Source organism: Oenanthe melanoleuca, chromosome 20, assembly GCF_029582105.1.
Source record: "Oenanthe melanoleuca isolate GR-GAL-2019-014 chromosome 20, OMel1.0, whole genome shotgun sequence".
Classification (NCBI taxonomy): domain Eukaryota; kingdom Metazoa; phylum Chordata; class Aves; order Passeriformes; family Muscicapidae; genus Oenanthe; species Oenanthe melanoleuca.
This window is the reverse complement of record NC_079353.1, coordinates 11,808,142-11,834,506: the sequence shown is the minus strand read 5'-3', so window position 1 is coordinate 11,834,506 and position 26,365 is coordinate 11,808,142. Positions and strand designations below refer to the sequence as shown.

General features: G+C 60.3%; 1 protein-coding gene across 3 annotated transcripts; it reads right to left on the bottom strand.

Annotated features, from left to right (window-relative positions):
• Window positions 1-622: 622 nt before the first annotated feature.
• Window positions 623-26,365, bottom strand: SOGA1 (suppressor of glucose, autophagy associated 1). Of its 3 annotated transcripts, none has more exons than XM_056507562.1 (16): window positions 25,612-26,365; window positions 17,863-18,087; window positions 16,233-16,391; window positions 12,935-12,997; window positions 9,074-10,294; window positions 7,970-8,089; window positions 7,672-7,797; window positions 7,128-7,358; window positions 6,873-6,980; window positions 6,461-6,628; window positions 5,271-5,522; window positions 5,075-5,146; window positions 4,648-4,718; window positions 2,948-4,394; window positions 2,711-2,852; window positions 1,445-1,943 (listed from the first exon to the last, which is right to left on the bottom strand). In XM_056507562.1, the coding sequence occupies exons 1-16, from the start codon at window positions 26,341-26,343 to the stop codon at window positions 1,915-1,917; spliced, it is 5,166 nt and encodes a 1,721-aa protein (XP_056363537.1). In that variant the 5' UTR covers window positions 26,344-26,365; the 3' UTR covers window positions 1,445-1,914. The 3 variants fall into 3 exon arrangements, with proteins under 3 accessions (XP_056363539.1, XP_056363537.1, XP_056363538.1); XM_056507563.1 differs by having other exon boundaries at window positions 7,970-8,086; XM_056507564.1 differs by having other exon boundaries at window positions 623-2,852.

Below are 26,365 nucleotides of genomic sequence, written 5' to 3'. Positions count from 1 at the left end.
GCACACAGGGATGGTGTCAGGGACAGACAGGGGGGTGAAGGGAGGATGGGACACCATGTGTGGGCTGGGCAGCAGGCAGGATGGCAGGAACAGAGGGACAGGATCACGTCACCCCACACCTCCCTCTGCAGCAGCACTGCCCCACACAGGACAGGCAGCACAGTTCCCCCACCACAGCATGGGAAGGCAGCACCAAGGGTGGGGGTGAGGGGTTGCAGGGCCTTTATTCACACAAGAAGCAGGCAGGACACAGGGGTGCAGGATGGGGTGGGCACAGAGCCTGTCATCGGGGCAGAAGGTGCCCTTCATACGACCTTGGCATGGGCTGGTGAGAGGAAGCAGGAGCACAGGGCAGGGGCAAGCGTGGCTTTGCCCAAAACACCTCAGGTTTCACCCCAGGCTGGGCACTGGCATGTAGACAGGGGCAGAATCCATGGAGGGGCTGGGGTAGAATCAGCCTCCTCAACACCTTAAGCACATTCTCCCCACAGATCCCTTGCCAGCCTCATCTCAGCCTCCCTGGGAAATGCCCAGCACCTCTATTTACACAGTAAGACAGAACTGACCAATATTACAAATAATTAAAAGGCAGTTGTAAAAATGAGAAACCACATTCCAAAAAGTAGAGAGAGTCTTTTAAAAAAACCAAACCAAACCAAAACCCCGATTATCCACGAAAATGCTAAAAACCAGCCCGAAAGGATCTATGTACAGCAGGAGATCGCCCGTGGCAGTTCTGGACCCGGCTCCTGCGTGGCAGGCAGGGACACAGCCTGGCCCTCAGTCCCCACCTGGTGGCCAGGGTCCCCCAGGGGCTGCAGGAGCAAAAGGCCATCGGTGCTGGGCCCTGGCTGATGCTGGTGTGCCCGGGGACACAGGCAGTGAGGGCTGACGGAGGCTGCGACGTGGCAGTGATGCAGCAGCTGCCGTGGGCAGCGAGCAGCTGGACAGGAGAGGGCAGCAGCCTCAGCAGCACCAGGAGTTTGTAAGAGAAACTGCAAGATGACAATGTACAGACGCCCTGGAAGCAGTTTACAGAGCTCCAGAGCAATGCACAGAGCTCTTGGAGTGGTGTACAGAGCTCCAGAGCAATGCAGAGCCCGTGGAGTGAAGTACAGAGCTCCAGAGCAATGCACAGACCCCTTGGAACAGTGTACAGAGGCTCAGAGCAATGCACAGACCCTTTGGAGCAATGTAGAGAGCTCCAGAGCAATGCACAGAGACCGTGGAGCAGTGTACAGAGCTCCAGAGCAATGCACATACCCTTTGGAGCAGTGTACAGAGCCCCAGAGCAATGCACAGACCCTTTGGAGCAGTGTACAGAGCTCCAGAGCAATGCACAGACCCTTTGGAGCAGTTTACAGAGGCTCAGAGCAATGCAGACCCTTTGGAGCAGTTTACAGAGGCTCAGAGCAATGCACATACCCTTTGGATCAGTGATCAGTGTATAGAGCTCCAGAGCAATGCACAGACCCTTTGGAGCAGTGTACAGAGCCCCAGAGCAAGGCAGAGCCCATGGAGCAGTGTATGGAGCTCCCAGAACAAGGCACACAGCCCCAGAGCAATGCTTTGAGCCCCAAGCACCTGCAGGCAGCTCCATCTGGATGAATCCCCGCCTGGCCCCTGGCAGGCAGCTTGAAAATAGGTCAGGCAGCTGCCTCAGAAATCTGTTCTGTCCTGGAGCTGCACAGAGGCACAAGGCTGCTCTGTGCTGGGCTGGGGGGCAGTCCCCAAGCCCCAGGAGCTCTGCAGTGCTGTGGGGGCTGTGGCTGCTGCCCCTCCCTCCCTGGGTAAGGCTTTTTCTGGTGACGATGGAGGGACACGCGGCGCAGACCGCGGGCCACGCTGCAGCCTCCCAACCCACAATCTCTTAATCCAATTGGTGCCTCTCCAAGGTAGCTCATTTCGGTATTTTTAAAATGCACTTGGTTTTACATTGCAGGCTGTCCGGAGTTGGGCAGAGCCAGAAGTGGAGGAATAAAAAAACAGAGAAGAAGAAAAAAAAAAAAAAAAAGAAATATGTATATTCAGCACTTGGAGGAGAAATAACTACAAGTGGCCCCAAGCAGGGAGGTGGGTGCAAGGCAGGGGCACCCTGGGGAGCAGGGGATGTGCACACACCCACACAGAGGCACAGGCCGCCTCTCCCCACACTGTGCACCCAGCAATCCCAGCTCTGGGCACCACCCAGAGCCTTGCCAGCAGCCAAGGGCCCGAGCAGCACCCCCAGAGCAGCAGGGTGGCCGGGGAGGGCCCCAGCCAGCCCAGCTGGGCGACACAGGGAGCCTCCCGCCTCCTTCCTGCCGGGGAAGCACAGCGGCTGATGCAACCCCGCGGCAATGCCGGCAGCCCGCACCGGGCCCAGCAGGGCGGGCAGCGCCCCCGGCATCACCCACAGCGCCTCAGCACAGCCCTCCCCGCGGCACCAGCGGCCCCCCCGGGCCGCTCTCCCTCTCTCAGCACCCTCGGCACAGCAGGGTGACACTCCCGGCGCGGTGGCACCGGCCAGGACCCCCCGGTGTCTGGAAGGGCGTCCCCACAGCCCGGGGCCCCCGGCAGCCTCCGGCTCCACATCTGCTTCCTAAGCGTCCCCGGGGCCGAGGGGGCGTTTAGGAGACAGACGAGCCCCGCGGGCTCAGCGCGGGCGCTCCTCCGGCAGGACGGTGGATGGCAGGCACGCTGCGGCCCCCGGCCCCCCGTCCTCACTCACTCGAGGCCCCCGGCTTCTCCTCCGCCCGGGGGGGCTCCGCGGGGTGCAGTTTGCACTTGGAGGGGGAGTGGCGCACCGCGGAGCGGGAAGGCCGGGCAAAGCAGGAGGTGAGGGACTGGGAGCTGCAATCGCACGCCGTGTCCTGCAAAGATAGACAGGGCACAGCAGGGTTAGAGGGGTCAGGCAGCCTGTCCCCCGCCATGGCGGGACACCCCGGGGCGCTCCGGGCCTCGTTACCTCGCTGGCTATGGCCGAGATGAGGTCGGGGTCCCGCAGGGCCACGTCCTTACTGGCCTGGCCAGCGGACGAGGGCTTGGTGTCCTCGCAGCTGCCCTGCTTGAGCACCTTCTTGTTCAAGACGCGGGAGAAGTTTTCAGCCGGGTGGTGGGTGGCGGGGCCGGGGTGCTCAGCTCTCTTGCTCTCCTCCCCAGCGGCCTCCTTCTTCTCCTGGGGCGCGGTGGGGCTCTGCGCCCGCCCGCAGACGTTCCTGAAGAACTCCTGCACCAGGCCGTACTTGGGCGCTTCGGGCTTGGCCCGGCCGCCCTCGGGGCAGCCCGGCTTCCAGATGGACTCGGTGCTGCCCGCGTGCTCCACCACGCTGAACAGGCTGGACAGCCCGTCGTTGATGTTGCTGAGGACGGGGCTGTCGCGGGTGGTGGTGGAGCGGGCCCAGGCAGAGCCGTTCTGCTTGCTCTGGTGCAAGTTCCACAGGCTCCTGTCCTTGGAGGCGTCCAGCTTGGAGGAAGACCTCCTCTGGAGCTTTGGAGAGCCGTATTTTGGGGAGCAGCACGGGCGCTCGATCCTGGAGTGGACCTTATCCAGGGAGGAGGAGATCTGCTTGCTGCGCACGGACACGAGGGAGGAGCTGCGCGGGGACCAGCTCTTGCCGTGCACGCCGGCGCCGCGGGGCAGGTCGGTCTGGAGGCCCACGCTCACCGTCTGGATGGTCTGCGTGCCCACGTGGGCCAGCCCCACCGTCTGGCTGGAGGTGCTCTTCACCTTCCTCTCCAGCGAGCTGGAGCAGATGGCCTGGCGCACGCAGTTGGTGATCTCCTTCATGTCGTCGCTCATGTTGCCGGAGATCTCCAGCTCGTGCAGCGAGGGGGGGAAGCGCGGCACCGGCGGCACCGCGCCGTCCCCCGCGCCGCCGTCCAGCAGCTCCTGCTGCTGCTTGGAGAAGTTGCACAGCCACTGGCTGTAGGTGCCCTCGGCGCTGGCCGACTGCTCCGGCTCCTTGGGCTTGGCCATGGTGAACAAGAAGCCGGGCTCGATCATGATCTTGCCCTCCTTGTTGTGCACCAGCGGCGCCTCCAGCCGCCGCGCCACCGGCGGGCTGTAGTAGATGCGGATCCCCGTCTTGTCGGGCGCCGTGTAGCTCCTCTGGATTTGCTTCTGAGCTGGGTCGTGCCCCGAGAGGCTGCTTGCCTGTGAGTAGTCCCAGGAGGAGATGTCCAGCTTCTCCTTGGCCAGGCTGTCAGGGGCAGGTTGTTCGATATTCACATATGTACAGTTTGAAGGAGGAAGGCTGGTGCTGTCCCGGATCCCGTTGGGCAGCATCTGTGTGGCTGAGGATGCCTTTTTACCCCGGGCATGGTCACCCAGCCCTGGCACATTCTTTCCAGGGAGGTAGGGAGAACAGTCGAGCAAGCTTTCAAACTCTGACATGGAGGAAACAGACTTGGTCCTATGGGAAAAGAGAGGATGGGGATCAAAAGAGGGCAGGGCAGGGGACTGGGGGACAGCTGAGGCACTCTGCTCCCACCCCAATGCGACCTTCCTGGGCACCCAGTCTTGCTCCTCACAGACAGCCTTTTGCTTCCAGGACTATCCTGGAACATCTGGCTGCATCTGGCTGCATCTCCCCATGACTCTCATGGATGTCAAGCCCAGGGGCCCCCTCAATGTTCCAGCGACCACAGAGGCACCAGCACACTCACCTTTTGAGGTTGGTTCCCTTGGCTTTTGCTTCAGAGATTGTCTCCTTGTCTGTGATTTTCTCATTGAGAGCCTAGGAGGGCACAGGAGAAAGCTCTGGGGTCAGCAAGCACAGGACCAGAGCACAGAGCAGAGAGGGGCTGGAGCTCAGGGGCTGCATCCTGCTCCCCCCCAGCACCACCAGCTTCCCCACACACTGAGGCACAGCAGTCCCAGGACTGCATATGGCTTGCTGCAACCACATCTATTTAAAACCAGCTTTTTTATAACCCCACAAAAGCTCCTGGGGTTCAGGCATGCCCTTCATGCTCTCATTCTGCTGGTGCTCTCCCTTGCAACCTCATTTGCTGTTTAAGAGGGTGTTAACTGGGGTTCACACATCCTCCCATCTAACCCTTAGCACAGAGCACCCCACCCTCTCTTACCCACCTCTTTCCAGTTGCTGCCATGCTTCTCCATTTCAGAGTGCTTCAATGCCCATGGATTGGATCCTTTCTGCAACTGGAGAATGTATTGGTCACTCAGCAGGTGCAACATGAGCCTCTCTGGGCAAGCAAAAGCATGAAACATTCCCGGGGAAAGCAGCAGAGGCTGGAGGACACGTGCAGGATGGGGGACACCATACCTGGTTGAGTTTGTTCTGCAGGTCCTTTGCTTGCTGCTCTGCCTGCTGCTGCTCCTCCTTGAAGCGAGCCAGCAGCTCCACCTTCTCCTGGTTCCAGTTCTTCTCGCTGATCTGCAGCTGCTTGGTGAGGTCCATGACAGCGCTGTAGGACTCTGCCAGGAGATGCTGGTGCTCCTCTCGCTCCCTCTTCAGTGCCACCTTCCAGTCTGGCAGTGCACGCTCTGTGATCCCTTTGCCTGCCTTTGACTCCAGCTGTGGGGACACGGTGGTGGCTGGGAGGGACCCATGGCTCCAGCGTGGTGCTGGACATCTCCAGCACAGCAGCAGGGCTGCAGGCATCCCGCTTGCCAGTGCCAGTGCTGTGCTGCCAGGCTGGGCAATAAGCATGTCCCCAGGGATGTGACATACACACACAACATGGCCTGCCATGGCACAGCCAAGCCCTGGCCAGGCAGCCCCGCAGATGGTCACCCAGCAGGACACAGGCTGAATGTCCTGCCCGCCCGCTGTGCTCCTGCCTGCAGGACATGGCACCTAGAGAGGAGCAGCAGCAGGCAGTGCTGCTAGAGCAGCTTCCAAGGATGCAGCACCACTGGGGTGCTGCCACCAGGGCTGTTCTGCTCACTTTTGAGGAGGAGATATGGGAATTGGGGACTCATGCTCTGCCAGGAGAGATCCTGCCTGGAAGGTGCCGGTGCCTGTGCTGGGGAGCAGAGCTGATGTACAGCCATGGGCTGCTGCCAACACAGCAAGAGTGGAAATCTCTCAGCATTGGGAGGGCAGGGCTGAGGGACTGATGGGACTTATCCTACAAGCAGAAGGTTCCCCCAGCGCCCAGGCTGCCCTCCCTCCACCTCCTGCCTTCCCTGCAGCCATGCATCCCTTTTGCAGGGATACTGCACTGTAACTTAGGGTGGGCTCTGATGCTGCTCTCAGCTGCCTGTCCTCAGGAGGGATGCTGAGCCCCTGTCCCATCCCACCCTCCCCAGGCAGAGGAATAAAGAGCATCTCTGCTGCTCACAGTCAGATTTCCGTGCCAGCCCCGTTGCCATGGAAACTCTCCTGCCTGAGCGGCTGCTAATTAAGATTCCCACAGTGCCACCCTGCTCCCAGCCCTGGCACGGGGCACAGGCAGGCCCCCAGCCCCCCAGCAGACATGGGCAAGCTCTGCCAGCCCACAGGGCTCCCACCTGGGCGATGTGGCACTTGAGCTCAGCACGCTCCATCTCCCAGGCAGCCTTGGCCTTGGTGAACTGCTGCTGCAGCTCGCCAGCACCGCGCCGCTCCTCCCGCAGCTCCGTGCACAGCTCCTTCAGGGTCACCTTCATGTCTGCCAGAGTCTTGATGCACTCGTTGGGCTGCAGGAGAGCAGGGGTGAACACAGGCAGCAGCAAGGGACACAACAGGGTGGGAGTGTGGGAGCTGCCCTCTCTGCAGCCCAGCACTGCAGGCCAAGGTAGGGACAGGGGAAGCCACCAGGGCAGGGGACCGTCCTCAGGGGTGAGAGAGCATCCCCACCCAGCCACCACCCCATGCCATACAGCCACAGCAGGGGCTGACCCACCCTGATGCATCCCCTGGGCTCGTGGGGACCCTGCTCACCGTGTTGGGGGTCCAGCTGTCCCCAGCACACATCTTGTTGTCTGCCTGCTGCTGTGGGGCTAACTCCTCCTCTTCCAGCAGCAGGTACAGCTCCTTCATGCTGTTCACCTGTGGGTGACACCATGATTGGGGTGACATGGGGACCCACAGCCCCTGGCCAGGGATGGGGGACACCCCAACAGCCCTGGGCAGGGCAAACAGGCATGAGGGACACACCCCACAGTGTGGTCCCCCCTTCATGGCAGCCCACTGTACCTCCAAAAAGTCCTCGCCCTCACTGTGCACCACCTTGCCCTGGCGCCAGCGTTTGAGGAACCACTTGAGCTTCATGAAGAGCAGGAGGAAGCTCTGCCTGAACTGCTGTGACTCCTGCACCAGCAGGTTCTTCTCCTGGCTCCAGAACTTCTGCTCCAGCCGCCTCTGCAGGTTCAGGCTCTGCAGCTCAAACTCCCGTCGCAGCAGTGCTTTCTGGTGGTCCTCCTTCAGCTGTGGAGAGACCAGTGGCTCCAGGACAGGCACAGGTGGCATCAATGTGATGCCTCCCCCACAGGGTCCGGGCTGAGCCTGGTGCCAGCCCCATGTCCCCATCCAGGGGACCTGCACCACCCTGGGAGCTAGCTGAGGCCATTGAGGCAGTCCCATGGGGGAAGCCCATGTGCAAGGAGGAGTGTGCTCAGCCTTGAAAACGGGACATGCTGTGTGTGCTCCCAGGTGACACCCATGGCCCCACGTGAGTCACAGGGCTGGGGCTGGAGGTGGCACTGCTGTCTCCCAGGAGCAGAGGCTGTTACCTACTCACCTGGCAGATCTTCTGTGAGAAATTTTCCACCTCGTCCTTCCTCAGCTGCCTCTCCTGTGAGAGCTGCTCCTGCAGCCCCCGCAGGCTCTCGTTGGCCTCCGACAGCACCAGCTGCAGCTCCTTCATCTGGAACAGCCCGGGAAGGGGATGGGAAAGGTGGGCTGCACTTCCCTGTGTCCCTCCCTGACCAGGCTCTGAACTTCCCTTGTCCCCAGCTCTCCAAAGGCTCAACCCCATCCCACAGCCCTGTCCCCAGCCCCGCTGGCCCAGGGGAGGTGGCTCCCTGCCAGGCTCATACCTCGGTGGCGTAGGAGTCGTTCTCCTCAGCCCGGCAGGTTTTGTAGCTCCGGGGATGGGCGGGGTCCATGTCCTTGGTGAGGGGCATGCGGAAAGGGTCGGCGTCCCTAAAATCAGGCTGCTGCATGCGTGGGCGAGTTAATGAGAACAAACCAAAAGAGCGGGAAGAAAAAAAAGCCAGAAAACAAAACAATGGGTCTCCGAAACAGTAAAGAACTACAAGACAACAAAAAGGATGAGGAGGAGAAGGAGCTTCATCACCATGGCGGGAGACAATGCGGAAACCAAAAGGAAACACAGGATGAGGAGACACGTGGCCTGGATTGTTTGGGGAAAGGGGGGAAAAAAGAGAGAAAGAGGGAAAAAATGTGCAAACACCAGTTACGGTGCCATGCAGTGACTGGAGGAGACTGGGACCTCGGGCTGGGGGGACCACATGCAGAACAATAGGACTCTGAACAAGTGAGTGTGCTCCAGAAAGGGGCTTGTGCCTGCAGCCCTGACCACCACTGACATCCCTGGCATGAGCTGGGACCCCTGAGAACAGCGGGACAGCAGGGCATGAGCTGCTCTGCACTGCTCCAAAGCTGTTCTCCCTTGGATGCAGATTTGCCCTGAAGCCTTTGCTCTCCAAATCACCCTGCCTGGGTACCTCTGGGGAAGGAGGATTCCTGCAAGTGGGGTCCCTTCAATTTGGGCTCCTTTTGGGTGCTGCAGACTCCTCTCCTCCCACCCAGCTCAACCTCAACAAGCAAAGAGCTTCTGAAACACAATGTTGGGCTAAGCCAGGGAGAGCAGCCAAAACATCAGCCCCTGCTAAGGTGGGATTGCACCTGAGAGCCCCTGGCCATGGGCAGGGCAGCCTTGGCACAACCAGCCTGTGCCAGGATGTCCACTGCCTCCTGCCCTGGGCACACTCTGTTGGAGCAGAGTCCTACCTTGTCCCCGGTGCCACTGGCATGCAGTGAGGTGTTAGTTTGGGTTTTGCTCTGGAGAGGCAGGAGGGAGGTTACACTGGGGATCGGGGTTTGCTCCGTTAAAGCAGGAGGAAACGTGGTGGCAAATAAAGCAGCAGCTGCTGTGAGGGATGTGGAAGAAGCCGTACCTGGAAATCGGAGGCGTGCTCCTTCTGCAGCCCCTCTTTGGTGATGTCGTGGCTGCCGGGGCTGGAGAAGGGGAACGAGTCCATGTGCTCCTTGAAGCCGCCGGTGAGGTGATCCACCTTCCTCACAAAGCAGCCCAGGTCCTGCTGGAGCACGCCCAGCCGCATCAGCAGCACGTTCATCAGCTTGGCGTCGCTGGGGCTGTCGGCAGCGCTGCCCACCGCCTCGCCCAGCAGCACCCCCGCACACTCATTGTCCAAGCAAGCCCTCAGCCCCGAGGTGAACCCGTTGGCATCCGAAATCAGGACATCGATGGCTTTGCTGACCAGTGTTGCCTGGTCCCGGATGCCCAGCAAGGTCTCCAGGTCCTTGGGCTTGAGCAGCTTGGCAGGGCCATCAGGTGCCTTGCCAGTGCCCAGCGCCCTGTCCTGCCCGTCGGCCTCGCCGTCCCTCCAGCCGGCGGGGGGCACGCACTGCGCCGAGTCGCCGGCCTCGGCGTCGGTCTCCAGCATGGGCCGGGTGCTCTGGCAGGAGGCCAGGTCGCAGCGCTGCAGGTTGGACAGCAGCACCCTGTTCTCGTACTGCAGCTTCTTCACCTTGCCGCTGAGCTCGCTGATCTGCACCTTGGCCGTGGCCAGCTCCTCCTGCGAGGGCTCGCTGACCACCGAGCAGCTGTCCTCGGACAGCGTCACGTCCAGCTCGTGCTCCGACTTGTACTTGGTCAGCTCGCTCAGGAGCAGCTTGTTCTGCTCCTCCAGCTCCAGCAGCGAGCGCCTCAGCAGCTCGGCCTCCTCCTCCACGAACTGCAGGTGCCGGCGCAGCTCGGCCACCGTGTCCCCCGCGTCCCCGCAGCTGGAGGCGCCCAGCAGGAACCGCGAGTCCTGCCCCGGCAGCTCCCTGTCCCCCTGGCCCTTCATGTCGTCCATCTCCGCCCGCAGCCCGCGGTTCTCCACCTCCAGCTCCACGATCCTCCGGCTCAGGATGTTGGCTTCCTCCTCCACCAGCTTGAGGTGGACCTTCAGCTCAGCCTCCCGGGAATGGGGAGAGTCAGCCAGCTCCTCCACGGAGAGCGAGCTGTCAAGGTCCCCGTACAGGGACCTGTACTTCAGCAGCTCCTCCTTCATGCCATCGTTCTCCTTGGCCAGCTTGGTCAGCTTCTTGCACATCAGGGCTGACTCCTCCTTGGCAAAATGCAGCTGGCACTTCAGGTCTGCGCTGTCCTCCTGGGACAGAGAGGGGCTGGGTATTAGAAAGATGCTCCCAGCAGCCACAGTGATTCCCAGAGAGCCCTGGGGACATGTCACCCTCCCACTCCAATCATCCCAGGGAAGCTGCTGGCTCTGCTCCTGGATGGCAAAGAGCTTTGTGATCCATCCTGGAGGCTTTCAGGGTGAGCCTGGAGACAGGACAGGAAACCCTGGATGAGGAGACCTGTGGGTCTTGCCCCAAGGAGGACATTGAGCCACCACCAGGGATTGTGTGGTCCAGCCTGATCCACAACAAGGCAGAGGGGAAGGGAAAGCTCTCCAGACTCCACAGGGTTACTAAGGTTTCTTCCCAAAACTGGCACTGCTGCCACTGCAACACTCCTCTCACTCAGCCCCCCACTGTCATCACAGGGCAGGGAAGCAGCTGAAAACCCCTCAAAGTCCCAACCCCCAGCCTTGCTGCCACCACCCTGCCAGGGCACTGAAAGCCCAGGCAAAGCCTCAGCACCAGCTCACTAGTCCCTTCCCAAGCCCCTCTGCTTCTCAGGACCGTTTCTCCATGTGTTCCTTTTTTATTTAGCAGTTAGGATCTTGGCTGCTTGCCCAGACAGACCGTTTCTCTGCTCTGGGAGCTTTTTGGATGGAGGACCAGGATTTCCTGACGTCCAGCTTACAGCTTCCCGTGCCCTGGGGTCACTCGAGTGCTCTGAGCTCTGGCACTGCCAGGAAGGAACCTGCAGGCTGTGACCCTCACCTCACTGCACCACTGGAGCTGGGCACTGCTGGAGGTGCTCAAGCCCTCTGGCTGGGTGGCTGCTGGCCCTGGCAGCCCTCTGCCTGGCTGAACTCACCCCCTTTCCCCTTTCCCTGGCTATTAAAAACAAGCTGTCCCCTTCTTTGGGGGCTCTGGACCTCCAGCCCCCCCCAGCCACACCCAAACTCACCCCAAACCCTGAAGCACTATTTACTCTGCAGACTTCCTGGACTGCTCACAACAAGCCTAGGGGTGATGGAAAGCAGGTTTCCATGAGTTTGGGGTGCCATTTTATTCCCTAAATGTCCTGCTGTGACCACAGGAACCACCCTGCTGCACTTCTATGCTTGTGCACCAGGACACGACCTCACTAAGGCGCATTAAAGCTGTGCCCCCCTAATTAGGTGAGGAGATTAGGGGAGGGCTGCTGCAGGCAGGGCAGACATGACCTCAGTTCCTGTTTTTCCAGGGGAAAAAAAAAGGAAAAAAAAAGCAGCAACCCAGTGTGTCCCTCTATGTCTTGGCATCAGCACACAGACACACACACATCCCCAAGACCACCTGGAGTGCTCCTAGGGTCTGGGCAAACTCAGTGTTGAATCTGTCTCCCCCCAGCTCCATTTTCAGGGAGTGCTGATGCTCACCCCAGCACAGCCAGGCAGGAAAGAGGCCCAGGAAGCCACAGATGAGTCACAGCATCTATGCCTGCACGGCCACCAGCCACAGGGAGCTGATGGGGGCCACAGCCAGGGGCATCTGCACCCAGGAGATCTGCATCCAGAGTTCCTGGAGCATTGGTCCCACCACAGAACTAGGGCTATTCTCACCCCAGGCTTAGCTCCTTGGGGATGTGGGAAGCACAGGGAGTTGGGATTGTTTCCTGCCCCAGGAGGAGGCAGATGAGGGGCTTCAGCTTCAGGGAGGGGGTGATGGAGGACCCCACTCAACTCAGGGCAGAGCTGGCTGTAAGTGCTCTCTGGGGAAATGAGGGGAAGGAGCTGGGACCATCAGCTGGCCAGAAAGGGCTTTCAAGAATGGAGTTAAAGGGAGGTGATAAATAAAGACTGAAGGTCTGGGGGTCCAGGGCCCGGGGGTCTCTGTCCTGAGGCTGCACAGAAGGGCCTGTGCAGAGAAGGACACAGGTCACCCAAACCCCTTGGGCTGTTCAGGGTTCCTGCCATGAGACAGCAGAATGTCTTTACATGGTCTGCCTCTGTGTCCAGGCTTTGGGGGAGCAGATCCATTCCCCAGAATAAACCCTTCAAGTCTTTTGCCTTTGAAAGAGGATTTTTCCTCTTGCCTTTCTATCCCTGCAACAGCAGCTCTGCCTGTCCGAGCCCTGGTAACAGCATTAGCGAGTCACAGCAGCTCAGCTCAACAGCAAGTGACAGCTGAAATCCTGCTGCCACCAGCAAATCCCCCTGCCCTGTGCTGCCCCAGCAGCCTGGGAGGGGCAGGAGTGGTGTGACCTCCAGCCATCCCCACAGGGACCCTCTGCTCCCCCAGATGCTGTGAAGCCCCCGGACCACCCTCAAGCACAGCTGCTGGCACTGCAGGAGGACACAGGCTGCAAGAGCCACAGGAGCAGAAGCAGCTTTGCAATGTGAAAGCCAAACTCCTTCAGCTCCTTCCAAGGAAAGGGTTAAAGCCACTGCCTGGCCACTGCTGCTCCATTGATAAATGAGACAAGGGAGCGGTTGAGGACAAAGAGGATGGCCCAGCACATCAATCCCTCCCTTATGCAGGGGCTCTGGGAGGAGGAAAGCTCTGCAAAGCCCTGCAAGAAGGGGATGGTGCTGCCATGCCCAGATTTACTGCTGCTCCCGGCTCAGTCTCATGGCACCATGCCCTGGGGGGTGGTGGGTCACTGGGGCACGCCCTGGGCACTCAGGTGCTGATACCTGCACTGATGGCTTCTTCTCAGTCTTGCCCATGGAGCGAGACCCCCGCTTCTTCAGGGAGTTCTGCAGGAACAAGAGAGAGTTATGACCCACAGCGATGGCCCTGCACCCAGCAGTGACAGACAGACAGACAGACAGACAGACAGACATTCCCAGGTGCTCGTGGACCCCAGAAAACTCCCGAGCCCCAGTGGGCTGAGGGAGGCCCTTTGCTTTGAGGGAGCTGCACTGGCAAGCATCACATCATGAGGTTTGGCCAGAAATTCCCCCTGCAGGCAAACGAGCAGTGAAAAAGCAGGAGTGAGCAGGAAATGAGCCATGGAGAGTGGAGAGGCTGAGTCACTGTCCCTGTCAGGGCTGGCTGGAGCAGGGAATCCAACCCCCACCCCAGGCCAAGGGACAGCTCTCAGGACATTCCAGTGTGGGAGCAGCAGATGATGACATTCCCCATCGCCTCTTCCCCGAGCAAGGGACATGTCCTGGTCCCTCAGCAGCACGATGCTGATTCTGCTGTCGAGGTCACAAGGGGACACAAGGGACAATGTCCAGGCTACTGAGGACAGCTGGGAGGTGGGAAAGGCAGAAAGAGCAATAAGGCAGACCAAAAGCACAGTAAAAATGCAGGTGCACAGAGCAAAGCCAGTTATCTGGGAAAGGGAGCTGGGGCAAGACCCTCAAGAACATCCACACAGCCTCCCATGAGCACTGGCTGATCCATGCAGCTGCCCTGGACCTATTTCCAAGCTGGTGCTGAGGCCCAGCAGCCAAAGAAAGCAGCTGTGAAATGTAAGCTGCTGCCTGTGCCAAGGTGCTGGGGCTCCAGGCTTTCCTATTAAGGCCACGACCATCCCTGGAGCTGCTGGAGCTGCAGAGCCTCTCTGGGGGCTGGTTGTGCCACATCACATCCCTCCCCCACACTGGCAAAGGGCAGCACCAGCCCCAAACAGCCCCAGGCACAGCAGCCTGGGGCAGATGTGGCTGTCACTGCTCCACCCTGGGGTGCCCATGCCCGAGGGTTATGGCCAAGCTTGCTGTGGCAGGCTTGGCATGGGGTACCCACACTGATCCCATCCCATCTTTTCCTACCCCATGAGGAGAAAGAAGAGGGGAAAATGCCTGTGCCTTCAGGAATGATCCCCAGACAATTATCCAATTATGGGAGAAACCTCTTGGAAGGGAGGAATAATCAGCCCCGAGGGGTGAGTGCAGGCAGTCCCTGGCTCTGGCTGCTAACAAGCTCTGCCAGGCTCTGTGCCCTGCAGCAGCAGGGAGGAGGAGAGCTTTTAGCTCACTTTGTCTAACGTTTGCCTAATTAGCACTCTGCAATCAGTGAGTAACCCCAACGCCCTTGCTAGTCTGGGGATGTGCCATCCTGAGCTTGGGGACCATCCCTGAGCCTGTGCCAGCCAGCAGTGTCCCCAGGGCTCAGGCAGTGCTGCCTGTCCCCCCATGCTGGCCACACAACCATTCTCCCTGCCTGTTTTCCGAGTGTGGGAGAGCTCCAGCCCAGCTCCCGCTGCTGCCATTTGTTATTCAGCCCAGCTCAAACCCATTTCACGGCTGTTAGCAGGGGCTGCACAGCCCGGGGAGCAGGCACCCGAGTGGGGGATGCTGCTGGCACCCCGAGTGGGGGATGCTGCTGGCACCCCGAATGGGGGATGCTGCTGGCACCCCGAGTGGGGGATGCTGCTGGCACCCCATCTGGGGGATGCTGCTGGCACCCTGTGCTGGGGATGCTGCTGGCACCCCGAGTGGGGGATGCTGCTGGCACCCCGTGCTGGGGATGCTGCTGGCACCCTGTGTGGGGGATGCTGCTGGTACCCCGTGTGGGGGATGCTGCTGGCACCCTGAGTGGGGGATGCTGCTGGCACCCCGAGTGGGGGATGCTGCTGGCACCCCGAGTGGGGGATGCTGCTGGCACCCCGAGTGGGGGATGCTGCTGGCACCCTGTGTGGGGGATGCTGCTGGCACACGAGTGGGGGATGCTGCTGGCACCCGGTGCTGGGGATGCTGCTGGCACCCCGAGTGGGGGATGCTGCTGGCACCCCGAGTGGAGAATGCTGCTGGCACCCCGTGCTGGGGATGCTGCTGGCACCCCGAGTGGGGGATGCTGCTGGCACCCCGAGTGGGGGATGCTGCTGGCACCCTGTGTGGGGGATGCTGCTGGCACACGAGTGGGGGATGCTGCTGGCACCCGGTGCTGGGGATGCTGCTGGCACCCCGAGTGGGGGATGCTGCTGGCACACGAGTGGGGGATGCTGCTGGCACCCCGTGCTGGGGATGCTGCTGGCACCCCGAGTGGGGGATGCTGCTGGCACCCTGAGTGGGGGATGCTGCTGGCACCCTGTGCTGGGGATGCTGCTGGCACCCCGAGTGGGGGATGCTGCTGGCACCCCGAGTGGGGGATGCTGCTGGCACCCTGTGCTGGGGATGCTGCTGGCACCCTGAGTGGGGGATGCTGCTCTGTGTCACCGGCTGGGAGGGGACAGGCACAGCCAGATGCTGCAGCTTTAAGCAGGGAAGGCCCCCGAGATCCCAAGCTGTGTGCAGGAAGCACGGTGGGGGAAGTGAGAGCCTTCCCCTGGCTGTGCCTCCTCCCCCACACTGCCCTGATGGCTCAGCCAGAGATGCATCCCCAGGCTCCCCCGGGACCAAAGGCATCCCGGGCAGTAGGGAAGTGGGTTACAAGGGCTGCACTGGATTTCAAGTCCATGCTGTCACCAGGATGCCTTTCCTGTCACTGAGGCTGACACAGATCCCAGCCAGAAGCTGGTCCCAAACACAGCATGACATGGAGTGCCCTGGACCTGTGCACATGGGAACACTTGTGTCTGCCCAGGACATAAACGGGATTGTGCACCCACCCAGCTCCACAGCACCACTGGGACACCACTGGGACACTGCTGGCACATCTCAGCCCAGTTTGTACCTGCAGCATGTGGTCAGGATACAGCCAGCACCAGGCACTCTGCCAGGGACAGGGACCTCACAATCATATGGAGCTTTGCCCAGATGGAATTGGGCATGGCCCAGGGGGCTGGGCTGAGCAAGTGGCCAGGGATGTATAAAGTGTCCCCAGCTCAGTGGGGAACTCCTGTAGCCCCCCCTGGATGGGGCAGAGCCAGCCCGTGCCCGCAGGGTGGGGTGAAGCCAAGGGCAGGTACTGCTCAGGTTTCACAAGCAGGGTTTGGGTTTCAGTGACTCAGGCAGGCTGGGGGATCCCGTGAGCCAGGGCCAGGACACCTGCTCTGAGCAGAGCCTTGGGGACGCCCCTTGGTGCCCTCCCTGTCCCCCTCACCTCTCGGAGCTTGTCCATCTCGTTCTGCACCACCTGCTTGGCCAGCTCGGTCTCGATCAGCCGCTGGCGCAGCTCCTCGTTCTCCTCCTCCAGCCGGATCCTCTTCTTCTCCACCACCTCCAGCTCGTTGTGGAGCCGCACAGAGACGTCCTTGGCCACCTGGGGACACAGCAGGGCTCCCATCAGACTGGGCACTGTGTGCAGGGGGCTGAGACCACAGCTCCTGGGCACCCTCAGTCCTCATGCAGAGATACCAGGCAGTTATCTCTGGAGAGGAGTGACCCCCTGGCCCTTGTGTCTGTCACCTCAGTCGTGTGCTGTGACTGCTCTAGTTCCTTCAGCAGCTGCAAGGCTGCTCTGCATCCCCATCCCCTGGCCAAATCCTGCCTTCTCCAGCCCTATCATGATGCTGGGAGATGTTCATCACCTTTTTCCCATACCACAAAGCTGGAAAAGCCCCCAGAAGGCTGGAAGAGCTGGTAGGCAGCAGCAGAGCAGGAAGCCTGTCGCTGCAGGCAGCAGCTGTGTCAGTCAGGAGAAAGATGAGCTGTTGCATCACATTACAGAAGAACCAGCAGCTGCCCTGGGTGAAGGGTGCCTACATCTACCCCAGAGCTCCCCTCTCCAAATCCCTGCATGGGAGCAGTCCCCAGAATAATGGGAGCTTAATAACATGAAACATTCGCTGCTGCATCTGCAGGACAGCAAAAATTGTCCCAAATGCCACTGGTCTCCTGCACACTGTGGAGGCAGCAGCAAGCCCTGCAGCAGGGCTGGGGGATCTCAGGCCATGGGGTCAGGCTCCTGCTCCCCCGAGGATGGGCTGTGCTTTCTTTCCCAGAAAGGGAGAAGCTGGAGGGGGTGTTTTTGGCAGCAGCCACCCAAGGCAGGGGGGAGCTGCTGGGTGGTTTGGGGAAGGGACTGGGGCCCCAGCAGGGATGGGCAGCAAGGCAGGTTCTCAGCCCCATACTCGTGGCATGTCTTGGCTCCAGGACTGGCTGTTTTCTGCTCAAAAAACAAAGTCAGTCCTCGAGCCATTGCACATCCATCCCGAGCTGTCTCCAGCTGCCACTGCACCCCCTCTTGGCAGCAGTCTCCTTGGTGAGAGCCCTCAGCAAACACTCACCAGGCTCCTCAAGGGCAAAGTAACGTCACCCTGCAGAAATCCTCTTGTCCCTGCCCCAGCCCCGTGTGCCACCATGCCTGGGGCTCTGCAAGGTTTTCCTGATGGCCGAGAGAAGCAGCTCCCAAGCCTGCAGGGTCCTGGTCCTCACACTCCCTCCCTGCACACTCCTGATGCTCCATCCTGCAGTGGTGGCCCCATCACATCCCCATGGCAGCAGGATAATGGAGCTCAGCCTGGGGCACAGGGCTGGGCTCTAGCCTGCACAGGCTGAGCCTCACATATGCCACATTCTCAGGCAGTGCATCAGCATCAGCATCAAACCACCTGTGAGCTGAAATCACTGCTCCCCACTTCCCACATCACCACTGCTCGCAGGGAATTACGACGTCCCCAACAAAACTGCACGTGGCCACAAACTGTACAACCTCACAGACATCCCCGACATCCCACTCATCAAACCCCCTCTGGGGGCTGCCTGGCTGGGGAGGCGCCCTCCCAGCTGACCTTGACGTCCTGCTCGAGGCTGTGGATGAGCTCCCCGTCCACCTGGCCGGTCTGCGCCACGCGCAGGCTGCGGCGCTCGGCCTTGCGCAGCCGGTACTGCAGGATGCGGCACGTCTTGCTGGCCTGGTCCAGCTGCTGCCGCAGCTCCTGCAGCTGGTACACGTCCTCCTCCATGTACACGTCCCGCATCTCCAGCATCTCGGCACGCAGCTCCTCGATCTCGTCCTGTGGGGAGAGGCTGTGTTAGAGCCCACTACTTGTTCTGTCCTCTTTTCCCCTGTGACACCTCCCCATCCATCCATCCATCCATCCATCCATCCATCCATCCATCCATCCATCCATCTTCACACATCTTCAAACCCTTGGACCAAGCCCAATCCTCGCAGGAAAAGGCTCAGAGCCAGCTGGATGCCATCACTCAGGAGTGAGCCAGTCACCCAGGGAGGGAACAGCCAACAAAAGAGCCTGAGAGTATTCGTGGTAAAAGAAAGAGGAAGGTGGGGGAGGGAAAGGAGCTGCAGGAGCAGCTCAGGCAGCAGCCACAGGGACAAAAATTAGGTTATGTTTGGAAAAGATGTGTCAGGGAGGCAGGCGAGGGAAGGAAGAGATGGCAGACAAGGACAACTGCTAGGGGAGGCAACGTGGGGACATGAACCAGATGCCACCAGTGCTGGGGACCAGAGGCTGTCCCTTGCTTTGCTGCCAAGCAGCAGTCCTTGCACTGGGTCCTCTGTTCCACCTCTTTCCAGTCTCATCAGCTCTCCCAGTGACCTCCTCCAGGACAGCAGAGCCTCTGGCACAGAGCAACTGCATCACTGTCACAGCAGAGCCAAGGGTGACATCCTGCTGGCACCAGCACTGACCCAAAGCCTCCTCCAGGGCTGTGGCACACAATTACTGTGGGGTCCCCAGTGCCACCTCCTCATCCAGAACAGGACTGTGATCACTGAGGATGCTCAAGGACTGTTCCCTCTGGCCCCTGGGGACTGACCAAGCTCTGTCCACGTCACCATGAACACGGTGTCAAACCAAATCCCCCAGGCAAACCCTCCAGCCATCACACCTGCTGTTCTCCTGTACAAGACCCAGTGGGACCAGCACACTCCTGGGAAGGGATCAAGCATCTGCCTTCCTGCCAAAACCCCTGCCACTAAAGACCTCCTGACATTGCCAAATGCAATTGCCACCTGAGGAGTGAGTGGCTCACACTGCCACTCTGCACCATGGCATGGTCAGGGAAGGAACAAAAGGAGCTGGCACAGGCATTGGGGACGCTCAGCCCTGATTCACCCTGGCACAGGGGACAGGGGACTGCTCCCCACATTGCTGTGACAGCGACCCAGAGATGGCAGCTCTGTGCTGGCTCTGCCAGGCGTTGGCACAGGGGCTGCCACACTCACCCGGTCTGACAAAGCCCCAGCTGCAAGAACTCCCCAAAAGGAGAAGCCAAGCCTGGGGAAAGGGCCAGCAGCTGCAGGGACAAGTCACAGTCACTCACTGTTGGCTTTAAACACTTTGTGACAAAGAGGGAACATCAATTAGACAATCCCGGATTATCCCCTGGCCTGGGCTGCCAGCACCATGGCCACCAGGGTCCTGTCACCCTCACTGCTCTGCTTCCCGACAGGGGTCTTGGGAACAGATCTGCTTCTGTTCTGTCTCTGAACAGAAACAGCCCTGAGGCTTTGAGATGAGCACAGGCAGTCCTGGGGACACCGGGCCAGGCTGTTCCAGGGACAGCCACAGACTGTCCTGCAAAGGAGCATCACTGCAGACACGTTTGAGAAACCTCCTGGACATGTCAGGTGTGAAACCCCCCAGGGACAAACCACAAGTGCTGGCAGACAGCCCTGGGGTGACAAACTCGATGGGAATCCCCCACCAGCACTGCCACAGCCTGGGGCCCGGAGAGTTTGTTTACTGTGTCTATTCCTTGGGAGCTTTCGTAGAAGAAAAAGGCATTATGGATTGCAGGTGAGCAGGCACACTGCAGCGGGTGGGGAAACAGCCTTTCACCACCAGAGTCAGGCACATGGTGCCTTGAATGCAATCCCCTCCAGGGCTGACCATCCCAGCTCTCACTCACCATGTGGCTTCCCCAGGCAGCAGCTGAGCAGGGCAGGGAGCAGGGACCTTGGAAAACACCCAACCACATCTTGCATTTGCTGGAAGGGAGCCTGGGCTTGCCCTGCTCAGAGCTCCTGCTTGTTTGTGCTTTGGGTTGTAGCAACCGTTATTTTAGGGGGAGGCACATCCAGCCTGGGCAAAGCTGGAAGTGCAGCCGTGGAGTGGAGCTGGGGGGATTTGCAGCACTGAGGGCTGTCTGTCTGTCTTTGCTCCTGCTGCAGGAATTCACCCACATCCCATGACACGGAGTGGATGCAGCCTGGCAGGCACACAGCCTGCCCCAGTTTACCCCACAGAGGCAATGCTGCTAAACCAGAGTAAAGGGATTAGGACTGGAGAGCAGAAAAATGCCAGCAAACTGGAAGAGAGCTTGATCTGCTAAGGCAGCACATGGGGGTCCCCTCACACCTTCAGGGGTCCCTGATGGACACAGAGCCTCACCCTTTGCACCTGCACATTTTCTGGAGTTGATGCTCAACTCAGCAAAAAATCCATTTGGATTAGGGTGAGAGCAGAACCAGGAGAGGGGAGAAACCTCACAGAAACATCCCAAATTGCTTGAGCATGGAGCACTGTAAGTGATGCTAAATGAAGTGTGAAATGGTGACAGGTGGGCGACACCGAGGAGGAGATAAATGACTTTTCTCCAACACAGATGCCCCTGGGGACTACCCTGCTGGGCTGCCCTGTAAACAACAGGGTGCTCACCCCTATGTGAGTCACAGCCTCCCAGCACCCTGCTTGTCCTCCAGGACCACCCATCACTGCATCCTGCTCACCCCATCTCTGCAGCAGCAACCATTTCCCCGTGTTTTCACACTAGAACTCTCCTGTCTTGGAAAAATCGCTGGGAATCCGCAGTCCAGAGAGACTCATTTGAATGCCCCAGGGATTGTGTGCAGAAGCAAACACCCCATTTCGTGGCTGCAGGAGCCAGGTTATGCTCGGTGGAGCAGCTCAAGAGACATCCTACCTTCAACCTGCTCTGCACAAACCTCGGAGACACTGTCCCTCCCTGGGGAGATCATTAAAGAAACTAAGGAGCGGAAAGGTGGGATGCAAACTGCCTGTTTCCAGTTCAGGAAAAAGAGATCGTGCATTTTTAGAGCAGGAGGAGGCAACAGCTGTGTCCACACACGCACTTGAAGGACATCAGCTTTTTCAGGAAGGGCTGAGCTTTAGGGTGATGACCCTGAGCAGTGACAGGGCACGAGAGGGACCAGCAGAGATCTCAGACCAGACCTGTTACAGATTGCAGAAGCAGAATTAAACCCTCAGATCTCCTGCCCAAGGGGAGTTACATGCTGACTTTGGCACCTGCAAGAATGCAACAAGCTCTGAGCAGAGCAGGACCTGCTACCTCCAAGCAGCAGCAAACAGCAAGGGACACCAAAGAGGCTCCTGCAGTGCAGCCATGGCTGGCTGTGGCGACAGCAAAACCCCCTCACCTTGGCAGCCCCATGCTCTGGGGCACAGCCAAGCAGCAGCAGCCTGCCCATGGGTGGAAATTTGGGGGGCACAGCCCTGCCTGCACCCTCCAAAGCCCAGCAGAGGAGGAGGAGGAGGGTGGGAGCTGCCTGGATGTTCGGCTGAGCTGCCTTTGTGCAGAGCTGGCAGCGGCTGTGCCTGCGGCTCACCACCAGCCCCGTGCACAAACGGGGATTACCGGCCAGGAGAGCAACAAGCACGGCTTCCTCCCAGATTACTGCACAAAAGCAGCAGCTTTCAATTAACTCTGAGCAGCACAGGCAGCTCGGCAGGCAGCACAGGGAATTATGCTTGAATTTGCTAGGGGAAAAAAAAGCAAAATCAAAGAGGATTTTTAAAGGAAACTGCCCAGCGTGCTCAGGCACCCAGGAAACCCAGAAAATGCAGCACACCACAAGCCCATGGCAGGATGCAATGGGTGGAAGGATGGGCAAGGCACACCCGTGTCACACACAGGGGTTTCTCTGGGTGCATTACCAGCAGCTCTGACAGCAAACACTGGCCATCCACATCATGCTGGAGCTCAGTGCAACAGCCTGTGCACTGATCCCTGCCCTGGCTCTCATGGCAGCTCCCCCTTGGCAATGGAGTGAGGGAAAAATCAACATTTCTCAGCTTTACACCTGCCCCCATAAATTACCAGGCAAACAGCTGGGGGCTCTCTACAGCCCAACCCATGTTGTGCACCATCCCGAGAGGCTGCAAAGCCCTTCCAGGGAGGCTGCTTGACAGAGCTCTGTTCCCCAGCTCTGCAGGTGGTTACTGGGATTCCCAGGCATGGGTCCTGCCCCTGTGGCCAGGCAGGATCTGGGCAGCAGCAGAGCAGGGACTCAGAGCCAGCCAGGCTGCTGAACACAGCCCCCAGTACCCATGTGGGATGTTCTCAGAGAGCCTTGCCATGGCATGACTACCTTGGGGGAAACAAGGCACCCAGCCATGCTAAATGTTTCTCCACAGAGCTGGGAAATGCAAGTGAGCCCCGAGGGATGTGGGATGACTCAGGGCAGGGAGCAGGAGGGGGACAGGCGGCAGGAAAGGGCAGGCAGCACTGTGCTCCCAGCCTTACACAGCTCTTGCCTAAACCCCTTCCCTTGCAGAGGAGAGGAAAGGGTTTGCAGGCATCCCCTCCCCTTGCTCCAAACCCTCCCGTGCCCACTCTTTGTCTGCCTGTCACTCCACAGCTGCTGCCGTATCACATCTCACATTTTCCAGCCTGCTGAGCAGGGCTGGGAGCTGCTCTGCATCGCCTGGCTCAGCAGCAGCGAGATGGGGCAAGGACACCAAGCCACCTCCTCCCTCACCAGGCTGCCAGCCTGCCTGTGGAAGCAGCCCTTTTTGGGGAATTGCTTGGAATAACCCATTGGGGGGGGGTCACAGCAGGTGCACAGGCCTGACAGCAGGGACAAGAGGAGATCCCAGCCTGCCCAGCACACCCAGAGTGGGAGGAGGAAAGCAGCCTTCCACAAATCTGGGCTGCAAAGAGAAATGGGTGAAGTGTGCTTAAACAAGTGGGTTTTATAATGGCAGCCGAGGGAAGATGGGACGTGAGCTGGCACTGCTGGAGCACGGCTGGGAAGCTCCCAGAGCCAGCATCACACGGCTCTAGTAGCACCACACACGGCTGCCTCGTGCCAGAGCGTCACCAGAGCCCTCCCACCCCCAAAAAAATCCTCATCTCGCTCTAAATACGCACCCAGTTCTAGCTGGTGCTGATGAATACATGGAAAAAAAATTCATTTGGAGGTTTTTGGGTGAGTTGTAGGAAATAAGTCACCTGGGATAAGTCTGATTCATCCACAACTGAGTGAAGAAGAGCTGCATGGCAAGATGGGCAGTTCCAATCCCTTGGGTTAGGGCTTTATTTTTGTTTTTAGTCCTGAATTTTTAGCACAGATGGCACAAGCCAGCACTCTGCTGCAGCCCAGCCCAGTTTTCTGCTCCTTGTTGTAGGAAACAGACAAATCTTCCAACATTTTTTGGAGCACAAGAGGCATATGCTCTGGGCTCCTGCCCAGCTGGAGCCAGGGTACCACCCCACCTACCTCCTTCTCCAGAGCCAGGAGAAGAGAGCTACAACAAGGAAACATGGATATAAGCAGGATGCACAAGTCAGGGGGAGACACAAGTGCTGGCAAAGAAGGGATGGTGCCACCAGCATCCCCACGGCCATTCTTGGTGCATGGCTCCAGCAGCCCTCCCCTCTCCCACTGCTCCTGGCCAGGGGGTTTCAGCTTACCCCTGAGGGCAGGTAAATCAAGGCACCCTGCTGCCTGCAGCTTGCCAGGAAGGAGATCAGGTGGGAACAGAGGAAGCGCTCGCTGCGTGTGCCTGGAAAGCCAGGGCTCTCATCTGTGCTCTTCCAGCTCCCAGGAAATCAAAGCCCAAAGCTGCTGCTGCTAATTCTGGCAGGAGTTGGGACACCAGGCACAAACTGGGGCTTTGCTAAGGGACAAAGGGCCTGATTGAGCATCCTCCAGCACATCACCCAATGCCCACCTCCGGGCTGGAATCTACACTTCCACAAACTTGGGCAGCAGCAGAGGACAGCTGGCCTGAGTTCCAGCCTGCAGCACCCAAAGAGCAGCTGGGAAGCCTTGGTACCCAGCCTGAGCTCACCACTCTGTGACTGCCCAAGCAGCTCGGCCACAGATCTGCTGTGACAGAGAGTGGAGGGCACAAAACACCTGCAGCTCCTCCAGGAGGTGGCACCTGGTGGGTGCTGGTGCCCATCAAACTGATGTGTGACCAGAGGTGGGACAGCTCCGTGTTCCTGTCCCCTCATAGCACATCTGCCCTGGCTTAACCACACCCCCATGTACCAGGCAGACCCGGAAAAAGGCCCCAGGGAGCACAGGAACCAGTGGGAAGAAGAGAGCTGGAAAATGTCCCCAGGGTCTGGCAGCAGCAGCAGAGAGAGCAGCAGGGAGCCATGCCCAACTGCCAGGCCATGCAAACTGCACAGGGTCAGGTTATGCCATGTCACAGGATGCCCAGCTGGGCTGAGCACATCCATACCAAGCTGAGCTGTGCCTTGCTAAGTTGTGCCAGCCCAGGCTGTGCCAAGCCTTTCCATGCCATGCTGGGTCCATGCTAGGCTTGGTCATGCTGCACCCCATGTGCCATGCCAGGGCAAGCCACGCCCAGCTGGGTCAGGCCTGGCTAAGCTGGCCCACCTTGTGCCAAAGGCTGCCCTGTGCCAAGCCAAGCCATGGAACACTGAGCTGAGCAGTGCCCAGCCACGCCACACCACGCTGGACCATGCCCAGCTGAGCCACGCTGTGCCAAGCTGAGCTCTGCCTCAAGTTTAGTGTGGCCATGCCAGGCTTAGACAAGCCAAGCCCTACACACTGAGCCAAGTCAAGCCCAGCCACAGCATGCCAGGCATGTGCCATGCTCAGGGATGCCATGCTGGGCTGAGCCATGCCAAGCCCTGCACACAGCCATGCTGAGCTGTGCTGCTCATCTGAGCCAGGCCATCCTGAGCTGAGCTGAGCCCAGCCCATGCCCCCAGCCATGCCCTGGGATGCTGAACTGCACCAGGCTGGCCTGAGGATGCTGTGCCACACTGAGCTACACCTTGGGATTCAGTGCCATGCCACGTCATGCCATTGCCAGGGATGCTGTGCCATGCTGAGCCATGCTTTGACATGCCATGCCATGCCGTGCCATGCCATGCCATTGCCAGGGATGCTGTGCCATGCTGAGCCATGCTTTGACATGCCATGCCGTGCCATGCCATGCCATGCCATGCCATGCCATGCCGTGCCATGCCATTGCCAGGGATGCTGTGCCATGCTGCACTGTGCACAGGGATGCCATGCTGCGATGACAAGGGATGCTCTGTTGTGCCCAGGGATGCTAAGCCATGCTGACCCTGCCCTGGGATTCAAAACTATGCCATGCTAAGGCCAGGGATGCCGCACCACGCTGAACCATGCCCTCGGATGTCCTGCAAAGCTCTGGGACGTTAAACCACGCTATAGCCAGGGATGCTGACACTGACAGACCCGTGCCCCGGGATGCCATGCTGTACCGCTACTGCCCGGAGATCCCCTGCCACAGCGAGCAGTGACAGGGATGTCACTCCACACCGAGCGGTGCCAGGGATGCCACGCCACGCCACGCCGTGCCCACCTTGAGATAGTCGTTCTCGGAGCGCAGGTCCTCCAGCTCGCGGAGCAGCCCGTCGGTGCCGGCGTCCAGCAGCTCCTCGGTGAGGTCGGAGAAGGCGAGCGAGGTGCTGAGCTGCAGGCGGCTGCTGGCCACCGAGGCGGCCGAGGGCTCCTCGGGCAGCGGCGACGCCTCTCCGGCCGAGGGCGGCGGCGGCGGGGCGCTGCCCGGGGACTCGCCATCGCTGCCGCTCAGCCCCAGCTCCAGCGACATCAGCTTCGCCTCCTCCGAGGCGCTGCAGTCCGACACCTCCGAGCTGCTGTCGGTCAGCCCGGCCCCCGCCGCGGGCCCGGGCACCGAGCGGGGACCCGGCCCCGTCCTTCTGGCCGCGGGGGCCGCCGTGTCGGCTCCGTGCCGCCGGCCCTTGGGCCGCGCCGCCCCGCGCCCCGCCGGCCCCTTGCCGCCGGCCCGGCTCCCCGCCGGGCCCCGCTTGTCGCTCCGCCCGTCCTTGCCGCCGCCCGGCCGCCGCGGGTGCGGGTGCGGGTGCGGGTGCGGGTGCGGGTGCGCGCCGCTCGCCGCCAGCCGCGGGGCCGCGCCCGGGTGTCCCCCGCCGCCGCCGCGCCGGCTCTTGGCCAGCGACCAGCCGGGCACCTCCTTGGGCCGGGCGGGCGACGGCGCCCGCTGCGGCTTCTTCTTCCTCTCCGGGGGCGGCGGCGGCGGCGCGGCGGGACCCGGCTCTGCCGGCGCGGCCTCCATCGCCCGCTGCGCTGGGCTGCGC